Source organism: Thermobia domestica, chromosome 13 (genome assembly GCF_964235325.1).
Source record: "Thermobia domestica chromosome 13, izTheDome1.hap1.1, whole genome shotgun sequence".
In the NCBI taxonomy this organism is placed as follows: domain Eukaryota; kingdom Metazoa; phylum Arthropoda; class Insecta; order Zygentoma; family Lepismatidae; genus Thermobia; species Thermobia domestica.
In genome coordinates this window covers 123,794,516-123,809,593 of record NC_137466.1, presented here as the reverse complement: position 1 = coordinate 123,809,593, position 15,078 = coordinate 123,794,516, and the positions used below count along the sequence as shown (strand labels likewise).

Here is a 15,078-nt window from a genome sequence, read left to right as displayed (position 1 = left end):
AACTCGTTCCCTTTCATGGGTAAAGAACTACCAAAAAACAAATTTCGGAGGTTATTGACCCCCTTTGATAAGGATTTAGCACGTTATATGTGTATGTACATGGGTTTATTACCTGTATATGTTTCTGTTCCCTTTTAAATTTGGGAATTATCAAATAACAAAATTCGGTAAACGTTTTCTAGGACCCATTGTAAATGTTGGTTTCCCTCTTATGGCCAAATATTCAAAATTTAAAGGTTATTGACCTATTTTATCTTTTTAAATACGGTTTTATTATTGAATGAGTACAGGATTTATTACTTTTTCATAAGACACAGGTGTATTTGTGTACCAATCTTAAATTTTTGGAGGGGTACATTTCTTATTGTTAAATTAATAATTGGTAATTTTTCTTAGAATTGGGTGATATCTCATTCTTTGGGTAAATCATTGTCAAATAGGAGTATGGTCACGTGATCTGTTATTGACCTATGATGGGATTAGGAGTCCAGGACATTGGTACATTTAAACTTTGTAGTATAATTTGAGAATTGTCAAAATGAAATTACGTCATTGGTTTTGATTATTCCCGCCTATGGATCAAATATATACGTAAGCAACACGATGTACCACGTGATTTACCTTGATGAGGTACTGTACACGAATTCATTTCCTTTTCAAAATTCGTGGAAATTATCAAATAACACGTTTCTAGACAACATTTGGTTCTGCTAAGGTAAACAATTGACCTAATTGAGACCTAACTACATCATGTAATTATATGATTAATTCTAAGATTTAGGTATATCGAGAGAGGCACGCAGGACCATTCTTTAAATTTGGGAATTGTGATAAACAAAGTTTAGTCTGAGGCGCAAAATTTGAAACAATACTTTGAACTTTAGTCATAGCTCATAGTCTAAGATCATGGTGGTGGTTGATTTAACCTTGAGTTTTCAGAAATCTAATAGGTAACCCTAGTGAATCTTATGACTAATAGATGATAGGCAATACATACTACAACATTTTGAAATTTAATCACAAGGTGACGTAATCTGACACTAGCAAAGTTATTGTTGATGCAATTTCATTGGCTGAACACTATCTTTCATGCAATCTGATTGGTTGATCACTATCTTTCATGCAATCTGATTGGCTGATGATTTTCAAATCTTTGCTGCATTCAGTTTTAAGTTTTGTTTAACATTTATTGATTACTGCTTAAAAACTTAGTTTGAACACTTTCGTTCAACATTTTGCACTCACTAATAAATATGATCAAAACCGTTTATTTGTTAATCGAATAGTTAAAAACCGGATAATGTTTGACGGTTAACCGTGAAACGTGAAATTATTTTAGTTGCAATTTTTGGTTTGAAAACTTTCTCGTTTGAATTTTTTTGGTTTAAAAAATTTTCAATTTTTTTGAATTTTTTGTTTGAAATTTTTTTCATTTCAAAATTTTGTTTGAAATTTTTTTGTTTGAGAATTTTTCGTTTGAGATTTTTGTTTGTAAAATTTTTTGTTTCAAAATTTTTGTTTGAAAATTTTCTCGTTTCAAAATTTTGTTTGAAATTTTTTCGTTTGAAATTTGTGTGAATTTTTTTTTGTTTTAAATTTTTTCGTTTCAAAACTTTTAGTTTGAAATTTTTTTGTTTAAAATTTTAGTTTGGAAAATAATAATAATAATAATAATAATAATAATAATAAACGGACTAAATTGAAGTTACAGAATCATAGGCGCAGATTGATAAAAGAATATTTTTTTCTTCAACTAGGCTCTTATACATCTAAACTGTCTGAAATTCTTCATTTTACGGAAATAACATTTTTTACAAAATGCTGAAAACCCAATAAAAGACTTTTTATATATTTCACATTTTGATCTTTGATTCTAAAAACCTTGATCAGTATTTCAGAATTAAAATAAATATTTATACATTACTCAAAATAAAAGACTGCTATATGCTACCACACAAGAACGACTTTTTAAAAATCAAATAGCATCACAGTTACTTTTCGTAATTAAAATGGTCTTAATTAAAATGAATGAACTGTAATATGCTAAACGTATTTCAAATGTAGTAAAGGCATAATAAATATGAATACCCAGAACTTTTCATATGGATATGTGTGAAAGTAATTAAAGTTACTCTGCCCTTTTATTATAACATTTTACGCATTTTACGAGTTTTCAGCATTTTAAAAGAAAGAAAAAGTTATTTCGGTTGAAAAAATACAGATAACATTTTAGAATATATGAATTGAAGAAAAAATATCATATAGGGTGTGCACTGGTATATCCAATATATATTACTGTGTTTTTGTCCTTGTCAGAATTTTCCTTGTATTTTTACTGCTTGGATTTAGTTCCCCCTCGTTACCACTGCCATTTTATACATGAGTTCCGATCTTGCGTACAAACACGCTAGGAGTCAAGCTTTTTGGTGTTGCATTTCCCTAAAAATTTCCTCCTCGCATTAAAATTTCTTGTCTCCAAAGATTTGGCACAACGAGAATTCCCGTTCTGCCTAAAGATAAGATCATTTAAAATATTTTCTACAAAGTCCTGGAGGGCTTTAGTCAGAACGAGAATGAATCTTTCTAGTATTTGCACTTGGGAGTGTAAGGAATTTATTTTCGGGGTGTCCCAAAATTTTAGGGGGTGCTTGGAGGTTTAAGAGGTGTAGATAAATCACTGGGCGGGGGTGTAGATAAATCACTGGGCGGATTAAGTCTTTTGGGGCACTGGAGCCGACAATTTCAAGGGGCCCTATGTTACGAATACTTCCAGGCCCGGAGCCTGTGGGCCCTCCAGCACGGTAAGGTCAGGGGGACCATAAGCTGCGCCCCTGAGCCCGTTTCATACATGACAAATTAATTAAGGGGACAATATTGACAAATTTCAAAGCCATACTAATACATATTATTTCTAGGCCACCTAATAGTAGACAAAGTGCTCTCAACGGGTCACGTCGGGTCAGATTGAAGACCGACCCGACCCGTGGCCCAAATTGACTGACCCAACCCATGACCCCATCCGAGTGACTCGACCCGACAACCTGACCCAACTGACCCTACCGGATAACTCGACCCGAGCTGACCCAAATGACCCGACCAGCGTCGGGTCGGGTGGGACCAACCCGACCCGTTTGAGAGCACTGTTTAAAAGTAACTACAGAACAGTATAGCTGTTTCCGCAATTGGTGCAATTTAAATATACGCGTCCGGCCTTTGTTCGCGCTAGTATTTGGTTACTTTGAGATTTTTTTCTCCCTTGTTACTTTACTAAGTTGAGTCCATCACTGTTCATGGAGGTGAAAGAATGGATAAGAGTAAACAGCATAGTAGGCACGTTATTTTAGCCGTTTCTATTATTCACTATATCTCCGTAACCATAGGAGCTAGAGCATTCCATTTTGCTTTTCCATTTTGCTTGGCTAATTGTCTTCCACAATTTAATTCCTGTGCATTTTTTGAGCTAAATACAATGGTTTTCTTGCTTTTTTGATTTTTACTTAGTATTGGTTGCGTGTGACTTTTTTTTTTTTTTTAGCCACAGATTCTTTACAAGGTAGAATTCGGAAAAATATTTTTCCCTAAAAGTCTTTCGTCATTTTATGCTCTTTCAAAAAAATGTATACTTATATTAGTGTAGGACTAATAGTGCCTGAGTTATAAGCGACTTTATTCTGTCGTGTGCGAAACTGATCACGGCATAGCCCAAGAATTAACTTCCCACAAACGGTAGATAGGAGCAGCTGATGATGATTTATATATATATAGTTGATTGATTAGTGTGTCAATTTCATTTGTTCACTATGCAAAAGTGGTAGGAGGTAAAGCCAAAAGTGGTGGGAGATTATGTAGTATGGTTTAAAATAAATAATTACATTGCAAGTCTTCAAAATTCAGAAAGATTGCTGCAGACTGTTCTTCGCATTCAGAGGAGGCAATGGGTAGAGTTTGGCAATCCTTCCAACGCAGCCCCACGAAGTCAGCGGATTGTGGGTCGTGAGTTAAAAGGGATGTTCTTTGTTCGCGTTTGAAATTCACAGCTTGTGCAAGCACTCACTGAAGATGACAAAAAATTTCACACTGTCTTCAGTGTAGACATGTTGGGTTTTCTGGAAAATGATGTCTGAAATAAGGCGACTTTCCATATCAATAGCAAAGTTAACATTCATAATGTTTGAATCTGGGGTTCAGAACACCCTCTGCGAATCATTGAGCATGTCAGAGATTCTCAAAAGTTGTACATCTTTGCTGCCATGTGCAGAACGAAGCCTTATAGACCATTTTTCTTTGCAAAAAGAACTATAACAGGGCACTCGTATCATGACATGTTCCAAATGTCGTTCATACCGCAATTTGAAGAGGACTCCCGAGATTTTATTTTCCAACAGAATGAACCTCCACCCTACTTCCATAATGACGTGAAAAGCTATCTGAATGAATATCTCCCAACAGCGTTGAATAGGTCGCACTAAATTTAGTCCTGATGATGAAGCATTTTCGAGATGACCCCCGAGCTCTCCAAAAATGGCACCATGCGACTTCTTTCTATGCAGCTTTGTCAAACACCACGTCTTGGTCCCACAGTTGCAAGATCTGACGGAGCTGCGGCGCGAGAGCGGGTCATAGAAGCTTTTGCTCCCGTTACAAGATATATGTTGATTCGAAAATGGGAGGAAATGGACTATCGACTAGATATCTGATGTGTCACGGAAAATGTCCATATTGAATCTTTGTAATGTAGGTAAAACAAAAAACTATGTATACTATCTTGGTTTTGGTATATAAAGGGTTCTAATATCACATTAGGGAGCCAGAGTTTTTTTTTAAAGGGCATGCTTTTTCGGACACCCAATATTGTGACGATTTAGTTGCAACTTAACATCTGTATACTAATGATACTGAACATGAAGCTACTTTGCTGTTTACCAATAGAACAAGATCCATATTTTATCATATTTAGATTTGAACATTAGTATTCATAAAATTGAATGGTGGTTGGTAATAAACGGAACGGAAACGTTAAATATAAACAATTAGAGCTTTTAATTAAGCTTGACTTTAACCTAAAATGCACAGAGGGTCGAAGATACGCTCAAATCACTACCAGATACCAGTTCGAAATGCCTCTCTCTCTCTCTCTCTCTCTCTCTCTCTCTCTCTCTCTCTGGCAATCACACAATTATGTCACCATAACGACCACTCAATATTCGACAGTGTCAATCTATGGATGCATTTGTTTCTCCTTACGCTTTACACAATTAATCTTCACTGATCATTAATTACACGCTTTCATAGATATCTACGTATTAATGAAATTATTATCGACAACTATTAGCTATTTCTACTTATAACATTAATTTTTCATGTCAATCGTCCATTGTAAATAACTACTAAAGCATTAATTTAGTCTTCTTTTTCAATGGACCTACAAAATTCTTTTACAATATTATTTTAATTAATCATTCAACACTCCTATTTCCTCACTTCAGCAATTCTTTAATTGATATTTACTTGTGAAGATCTAAACTGTACATTTTATTAATTTCTGGCAAAATAATAATAATAATAATAATAATAATAATAATAATAATAATAATAATAATAATAATAATAATGAAACTCCATTTATCTATGGAAACGTTCATTGTTGAGTCTATTATCACTGCAACAAAATTGCTTTGTCATGTTCTACTATTGATTTGTCCCTCAATTTAAAATTCAGATCCATGAACATAGGGAAAAAAAAGAAGTCCGTTCCACCTCATTCAATCCCAATATTCATTATTTTAACAAATGTTATTAATACTTCCGGGATGTACTAATATGGCGTATGTGCAGAGCCGTAGCCTGTTGAGGAGGGGGGCGACGGGGCTGTCACTCTTGGCGCTGATAGCAAGAGGGCGCCGAACGTGCAAGAAGAAAGAAAATTGTTGGAAATGAGTAAACGACGAGTCACCCCGAGGAGGTATTGGCGCCCTATTAAATCAATATTGTTGTCGGTTTCAAAAAAGTACCTAGGTATATTTGATCAAAATTTTCTTGCTCGCTACGTTCGCAATAGAAACGTTTCAATAAGAGTCACAACAATTTTTTTTACTTTTACTTAAAGACAGTTATTATATATGATTTGTTAATGACATTGTGATATATATATGCCACGAAGTGTACGCAGCAGCATTTTCAAAATCAGAAACGGTCAAAGTCTGAAATACGCGTTCGGCGTTTTGATGGTGACGAGTGTGGTTAGTCGGTGTCTTCCCACTTGCGACAGTCCTATTGGCGACAGGAATTGTTAACTGTCCTATGAGCGACCTATTTGATCCGTTAATTCCCTATGAGTCACCGATTCGTTCATAATGGAAGAAAAGGTTCTCTCTTCTTTAACTTGTTTTATGCTAATGTGATTTAGAACCTAACAAAATGTGCTATGAAAAATTTAGCTCTACCTGAATTTAATACGTGAGAATGCTTTCATTACATTAACAATCTTTTATAAGTTTTTCCTAATATTATATTTTTGAATTAATTTCTATGAATACATTGACTCTATCAAGGGAAAACTAACTAAATATTTAGAGTAGATCTGCCTTTCTCTATGATTCTAATATAATTAAAAATTTCATGTTAAAATGATACGGAGCATAAGTTTAGATTGAATATGTTTATGGCATAAGAAAGAAATCAGGAGGTAGGAGCGCCGGAAGAAAATTTTCTAGGGAGGGGCATCTCTATGGTTGCTGTATCACGTCTGGTATATCTGGTATTTAATATACATGGTTTGCTTTATTACGTATACATTTTTTGTGAGCCAGGGGGGTGACCACTGCCTTCCCATCGGGTGTCCATAGAAAAAAGGTGTTCACCATTTGAGGATATCAAAGAAACCTAAAAACATGGTATATTCGAAGAAATTATTACACAAGTTACAAATCTCTCGCAGTACTTAACAGTTCGTCTAGTTATAAGGGATTATTTCAGATTGCTACACGACAAGCTTTTATGTATAAGTCAAAACAGGGAGGAAGGCAAATTAAGCAAATAGTTTACGTTTTAATATCTTACAATAGGAGTTTAAAGAGTTTGTTTAGGCTTACCTTTTGGATTGTTTAGAGGGAACTGCATTGTAATTGGTGGAATTGGTTGAGAATAGCCAATCAGACGTAAGGGATCTCAAAAGCTGTCTTTTATCATTGACATTTTTTTTTTCATTTTATTCATAGTCTTAGGAAGTCTAAAAAGTAGATAGTTGGCGAAACTGTTACACGTTTAAATTTTTCAAAATAAAATATATTACTGTGCTTAGTAAGTAATTAGATTTGAATCAAATTAAGTACAGAAAACAGAGCTTTTGAAGAAAGGGGATATTACAACTGGATTTTCAATAATTACATAGGAATATACCGATACTTTTCATGGAAATATCCCTGTTGTCTCGTTAAGTTATTTGATACGTTTTATGCCAAATCTAACTCAAAATTAAAATAAGTTTTATTTGCACTCACAGTAGAGGAAAAATATATTTGACGAACAGTATCACTGGCACGTACATATTTCATACCAAGGTTGTTCGGGCGCTAATAACGTCAGAGGCAAACATATTTTACGAGATGGAATCATATCATTTTCCATCGTCTCAATGTAAATGAATCGGTCGCTCGTAGGACAGATAACAGTTCCTGTCGCTAATAGGACTGTCGCTTCTGGGACTAATTCGGTTAGTCAATCGCGCTTTTGTACCCAAGCAGATTAATCACAATGGTGAAAATGAAAGTATGAAAAGTAAGTGGGTTGAAAAGACACACGCAAGCTGCTCTTTGTGCCGGAATATTAGAAATGAACGTATACAAGGGAAATAATAACATTTTCGAACTTGAAGCAGATGTAGAATTGAATCTTAACAGGTCAGAACCTAACCCCACGAATTTCGTCTTTATCAAAGACTAATCACTACCAATGCTTTTTTTTTTATTCCATTGATACATGAAATGCTTCAATTTGAAGGAATTTATTGGGATCATTTCTCCGTCAACTACTTGTATCGCCATGATTTTTTGTGGATACGTATAATTTTTGTATATATAGTAGCCAAACTATATTTTGGATTTTAAGTACAAACATTAAATATACTTTTCACCTCCGTCCATCAATATTAAGAAATTCACAAAGAAGGCTCTTTATTAATTTCTGTTACATTTCACAATATATTTTTTTATCGTAAAGAATCAAAATTAAAATGTTATTTGTGTGGTCACATACAGAATACAATTACAAATATTTACAATTAATTATTGCTAGAAATTGATGCTGTTACCCATTTCAAACATTTTAAAAGCACATAGTTTCTAATGTCTTGAAATTTCATTCCTTATCGAAAGTATGAAATTTGTAAGTAGGTTTTTACTTTTTTTTCTCCAAGTGGTTTTGTATACAACCAAAGGTAGTTTTATCAATTTTAACAAAAAGTCCAAAATAAGACTCTTGAAAACAGCTTGTGCACATAATGATCGCTTTTGGTTGTTGCAATGGTCTGTCCAAGCAACTTGATAAAAAAAAAATTCAGCGTAGCATAATAACAAAAGCTGCTTATCTTATTCTTAAAATAATAAAACAAAAACTTGGTCAGGCCAGTGTAGGGGGCGCCGAATTCTACTTCACCCCGGGCGCTGAAATCTCTAGCTACGGTTCTGCGTATATGTACCTAATATTTTCATAGTACAACTTATCAGCGGAAGATCTAGAAGGTAAAAATGGGGCGCAGCCAGAACCTATACTATGATAGGTAGAATATATCGTGAGTTTACTATAAATTGCAAAATATATAAGTAATGTCTAAAGTTATTTTGTCACTGAAAAAGCAGGGGGCAAGGCCTCCCTGCCCCAGACTGGATCCGCTACTGCAGCGCAAAATCAGCTTAAATTTACGAAATAACGCCCGTATACGCAGGTAAGTATATGATATATCCTTGAAAATGTCGAAGTATATGTACCAAAAGTTCGAACATTACATCACTGTGTGACTTAAAGTATAGTGTACAAGTTTGGGGAAGCATCGGACCCAGTACAATGGATCCGATTTCGCTTTGAACTGTAGATGTCGCCATTCTAGCTGCTGACTAAGGATATTAATTGTAATCAATTAATCGAGCACGTTACTTGAAGTAATAATTAATGATGTTGTCTATTGTAGAAGTGATCTCTTTATTTTTAATTGGAGATTTTTTCGCCTTATTCACTTTTAATTAAATTTCTTATGTATCATAAAAGTCGGAAATATTTTAGGAAATTTCAGCCGAACATACATTTTACATTGGAAGAAGGATTAATTTCCATCTCATTAGTGATAGATTTCTACCCCAAGTAGTAGAGATTTGAAAAAGCCTTTTGTAACAAACACCATATTCTATCGAAACCATTTTTGTTTTGAAAGCTGTTGTGGGACATATTTATAATAGTGAAGAACGGCCTAAATTAACTTTTTCATTCTCCAATGATTGCATATGATTAGGAAGCCTCACATAAATGTGTATATCCCATCATCAACCTTTTTTTTTTTTTACGAAAGTCATCTTGAAACTTTAAAAAGACAAGAAGAAGAAGAAGAAGAAGGAATAAATCCACATCCCTATTTTCCAGCGATTTTATAGGAATTATTGTAAAGCATTTAAAGGAAGTATACGTTATATTGCTTCAGCTTTTTTTTTTTTTTTTTTTACGAAAATTGACGTGGAATATTTTTTAATGAGGGAGAAAGAACAATACGCCCTGACATTTTTAATAGACTTTAATCCCAAGCACTGGAGTGATTTGGAAACCTCAGTAAAAGTATACCACCAAAATAATTGCACCAAAATAAAATTATTTTAATGAAAGTTATAGAAGAATATTATTTTCTTATCATGCCATTTAATAAAGAGTACTTCAGAGTTTGGGTGCTTACCCCTCCTAGCCCGATTATCCTTCCTCAACTTTATCAGCATCGAATGGGGATGGTCGGAGTACTCTAAATAAAGTAAGCAATGTCTTTTATAAAAATCACTATGTAGTGTTGGAAAATTGTTTAGTAGAATAGTTTTTTTTTATATAGTTAACGTCATAAATTTGTTTAACATGTATATGTGCAAACTTGCAATATGGGGTGAACTTCATCTAATTTCATCAACTTATTTTCGCTAGATCGCAATCCTGGACATTTTTTTTTAATATGAGGAATGTACATATTATAATCGTATAAGCTTTTTGAAAATTATCATGAAACAGATGGACGAACACATAGACCATCAGACATACACACAAATAATCGCTATGTTCGCTTCACTAATAATAATATGTGAACATTTAGATATTATTGATTTCCGAGTTCTTCCAAAATACTCCCAATTTTCATTAATATGTCTTGGTTCCGACCCTTTACATGAGTTGAAGTACCTATTTCTATATAGTCACCGTCAAAAATAATTTACGTATTCTCCGTTTTATTTTTAAAATAACTTCGTAAAAAGTAGAAAAACATCATTTAAAAAAACAAATTGTTTTATTTGTTTATTTATTTAATTTTAAGGGAGCTACTCTGTACTGTTTATAGTACTAAAAGTATCATTTTAAATGCGCAATTCATTGAAGGGTCCTATTTTAAAACCACCATCTCTATTTTAAATGCACACATAAACACGTACAAGAAAAATATTTTTTGTTTACTTCTAGTTATAATTCTTTAAATAAATGTTTACAAATTTTCTGTCACATCACCATTTACTGTATACAATCATACTATTAATAGTAGGATATATATGCATTTATCTTATTTTTATGCTATAATTATGATTACAAATATAGTTCACAAAGTTTCCTCACAGGTATATGCTTGAGACCGGATTTCATTCCCGATTGAGCTCATGTGTTCGGGTTTCATATTAGGTTGCAGATCCATGTCTCATATAGTCTCGGTACTGAAACGGGCGTTATATTTCATATCAACCGATCACCTAGTACGGTAAATAAACGACGCGCCTAGTTACATGTCAAAGAGTGAAATTTCGAGAAGAGAAAAATGATAAGGAGAAAAATTGTTTATAATAATTTGTCACATAACTAAAGTATTACATGTACAAAACAGAACATACTCCTAATTTATTTTAAAATTCTTCAGAATTTTAAATTACTCCTTTTTTCAATTGGAGGATCCGGCTCCTTGACACCATGGGAAATCAAAGTGCTTTATTATATCGGATTAATATTAATTGACATATACAAGTGACTACATGTGTAATGAAGACTTAATTACACCGTTTTTGTACACGTGGTATCCCTAATCATAATTCTTAATCTATTCGTCTAATCCAGCTCTTAAATTTCCAGTTTGGCCAAGACTTTTTGAATCACAGAAGAAAAATACTGCTTATCTTACTCCTGCTCAATTGGCTTAGTGGCGCCATCTAGCTATGTTTAGGGAAAATGGGTTAAAATTTGCCTGTGACCAGGGCACTTGTATATACATACACATATATTACGTTTATCAATTTCCTTTTGCTATTTCCTTTTATTCTTTTCTTTCTTCACAATTTCCCTTTGATCATGAGAATATACAATAAACATCCCACAAACGGAAAAAAAAAATAGTACCTAGAGTAATCGATATGAACAATTCCACTACCAAAGATTTATAGTATAAAAATGTGCGGAATATTAAAGGATAAAAAACTGTCAAAATATCTTGAAAACCACGAGCAAGCCAATAACTAACTTTCCATGTCTAACCCTGTACTCATCTGTTATGCTATTGGCTCTATTACTTGGTGCGAAACATAAAAAGCAGGTGAGGGATGAGCATAGTTTTGCCAAATGTGTTTGATGAGTTAATTCTATTCCCGTTGGAGATTCAACTTTCTTAGTGTTTGTAAGACCAGATTCGTGGAAGTTTAGACTTGAAACCGAATACATTAAAGTGAAGCCATATTCTGTACATTTTCCTAAATATTTTTATAGTAAAAATGATATAACTATAAACCCATAGCCACACTACGTTAATTTACTGGGCGGCCCAAATTACCGAACGCTATCATTCTTACTTTTCGTGTTATGTCCTCGATAAATGCGATTATCCCCGGCTAGTGAGGGATGCAGAAGTAACTGTGTACTTCTTTTTGTTATATGGAGTTTGTATCTTTAAACCAAAGGGAGTAGAATGATTTTGAAATAATTGGTAGTGTAAAGAAATCAAAAAAGTAGAATTCTAACGCTGAAAAAGAGGAAGGTTTGTCGCTGGTGAAACATTTGGATCATACCCTCTGTCAGTTCAATGCAGACAAGATTTTTGTTACTCCTTTACGATTCTTTCTTATTATTAAACTTTCTTTGTATTTTCCTTGCGAACCTAAATATATACCTTTCTTTGAGATTTCTCAAGTACGAGATTTCTCGTAGAAATATCCATATTTATCCCTTTGAATTACTATTTCTCACTTCCCAATATTAGGCGTTTCCCTCTTATTGTTCGCGTGATATTCAGTGAATTATGTGTAAAAAGTTGTATTCTCACGACTATACATAATGTACCTCGTAAGACGGATTAGTATTATTGTGGCTTGAAATATAGATATTTTTATCTAATATGTTTGATTTACTTCGGTGTACAGGTAAGAGTATAAGGGTCGTAAGAGAGATGTGTTTCGAAGAATTTTTGGAATACACGGTGTATGATTGTATACGAAGTAGAAGTGCAGAAGAGCTTTCCATCTCTATATCTTCAGTTTTCAACTGCTTTGGAGTAAATTGGTGAACTTGAATACCGAGTTCTACAATGTATAATGAATTAAGTATTTCTTGTTTAATTCTTCAGATCTGATTTAATTTTGACCTCTTTCTGTATTTCGGAGAATCAGAAAGAAAATCGTCAGATCGCAATTCATCCAATTAATAGTACAATGTAATATCCACCCAAGGTGCCAAATGTTTTTAACTAAAACTTCCCACTATAGAAATAAGACCTAACTCGTAAAATCACATGCCAATTAGAACAGGGGCGTAATTTGAGAATTCGCTTGAGGGGGGAAAGAGCACCACCAGAATAAGACTTTCACGTTTTGTACTAGTATATAACTAGACAATTAATTAAAGTAGACTATATGTATTCCTCAAACTCTTTGGGGGGAGCAATTTCCCCCTCCAGCCCCCGTAAATCACGCCCCTGAATAAGAATGGATTGGGTCTGAAAGAGTTAGAAAAAAAGGATATGCACTTTCACCACCTACTGTGTCTATTGTGAAGTTTTATTGAGTTTTTTTTTTAATTTAACCTCTTGTTGGTCGAACTTGCCACGAATGCTTTATATATGTGCGTGAAATATGAATGAAAACAAAATATGACAAAACTAGACACTATTGTTGCAAATAGGGAATTATTGCATAAAGTGGGGAAGGAGAATACTATTGTAGATGTAATTTTAAAAATTAACAAGTTCAACGAAAATACAAAAAACAATTTCGTGACAGGAATTTGATGTTAGTACTTTATTCAAAACCTTTTGTAGTCGCGACTACCATAGACAGATCTCACACTATGTGATAAAAGAACCCAGGCAAAAAAAACTTTAAAAACAAAGTTTTGAGAGTGTTTGAAATGTCTTTTTAAGAAACATGAGGGAACAGAAATTCTCAGTTCGATCAACTGGAGTTCATATATGAGGTAGCTTCTTGGTAATCCAATTTAACAGATTCCTGGAAATGCTACGAAATTTCAAAGTATAGTTTTTTGATTTCTTAAACAAAAATATAACCATACTTAAAATTAAATTTAAAGTGAGCTAGAGTCAAAGAATTTGTTTTTCTCTCTTTTCAATAAGTATTTATAGCAGGGCTATAACTCTACTACAAAGATTTTTTTTTTCAATTTTGTTGCATTATTTTATTTTTTCGCCAGAAAGAGTAACATTTTTTAAAATAATAGTTCTCTTTTCGAGAAAATGTTAGCAACAGTTTTTTTTTAAAGAATATTTGTATTTTTAATAAGAAAGTACTAAACAAGCATAATTTTAATATACTAAAGGCTTCCGAATATGGTAAAGAAATGCAAATTTTCAGCTGAATTTATGAATATGTTTTCAGAAGATTGTGTTCCATTGAACTCTGTGGACGTTTTGTACTACTTTTAAATTAAACAACAGTTTTAATGCTTTGGAAGTACAGAGCAGATACTAATAGTTTTCTTTAAAAAAAAAACTTTGATTTGAAATAAATAATTCCTGAACATATTAAGCATTTTGAAAATATTCGGGTTTTCTCGTAGTTTCTTATTTGAATTCAGAAAGGAAGTTTTGGAAAGATTTTTGTTTAATATTCGTTTTCCCGAAACATCTATGTATATAGACACACAAGAAAAGAATTTAAAAAAAAATTGAATAATACTTACCGTTAGCAAAAATGAAGCAAAAAGACACTAAAAATTTGTCAACAGGTCCCATCACAAAAAATAATGAAAATTTATTTTTTTCAACTTTCTTTTCTGTAGGATTTTGATTTTACTTATTTTGTAAAAAAAATACAGAGAATTAGAGACAGGAAAATGCTTCAGATATTAACCTCTAAAAAAAGTTACTTATTGACACCTTTCGCTGTTTTGAAAAAAAAAAGTAAAAAGAAAAACATATGTAATACTCTATCCACTCAGTTCCCAACAGATCACATGAGATGAAGCGTGAACGGATTAATTTACGAAAAACAGAATATCAACAGTGTTAAAAAAATATAGATACAACGGAGTTTGTTATTAAACCGGAATGCGCTCCCGAACTGGAAATCCAAATGGATGTGTATTTATGTAATGCAACGACCAAACTACTACCACGGGAAAGCAACAGAGTCAGTCAGACAGGTTTTCGAGAGTACTCTTGCGCAGTTGGGTCGTTCGTTCAGTTTCGTCCATCCTTACTAAAGAGAGAGAGAGAGAATGAGAAAGAAAGATGTATTGACGACTTTTCCGGCTGCATTCTTTAGTTCCCTATGTGCACCCTGTTCTCTCTCCTCTTTTCCCCGGAAGATTACCAGAGGACCCATTAAAAGGGAGGCAGCGTTTTAATGAAGAAGTTTG

The 15,078-nt window shown here is 33.3% G+C and overlaps 1 protein-coding gene across 3 annotated transcripts in view; it reads right to left on the bottom strand.

The window, feature by feature from the left end:
• LOC145668480 (neuronal acetylcholine receptor subunit alpha-7-like) overlaps positions 1-14,803 on the bottom strand; it is a 287,737-nt gene extending 272,934 nt beyond the window's left edge. For all 3 annotated transcript variants that reach the window (XM_081736407.1, XM_081736409.1, XM_081736408.1), the window contains exon 1: positions 14,401-14,803. In XM_081736407.1, the coding sequence (XP_081592533.1) occupies positions 14,401-14,452 (52 nt within the window). In that variant the 5' untranslated portion in view covers positions 14,453-14,803. The remainder of the gene's footprint in view (positions 1-14,400) is intronic.
• Positions 14,804-15,078: the final 275 nt, after the last annotated feature.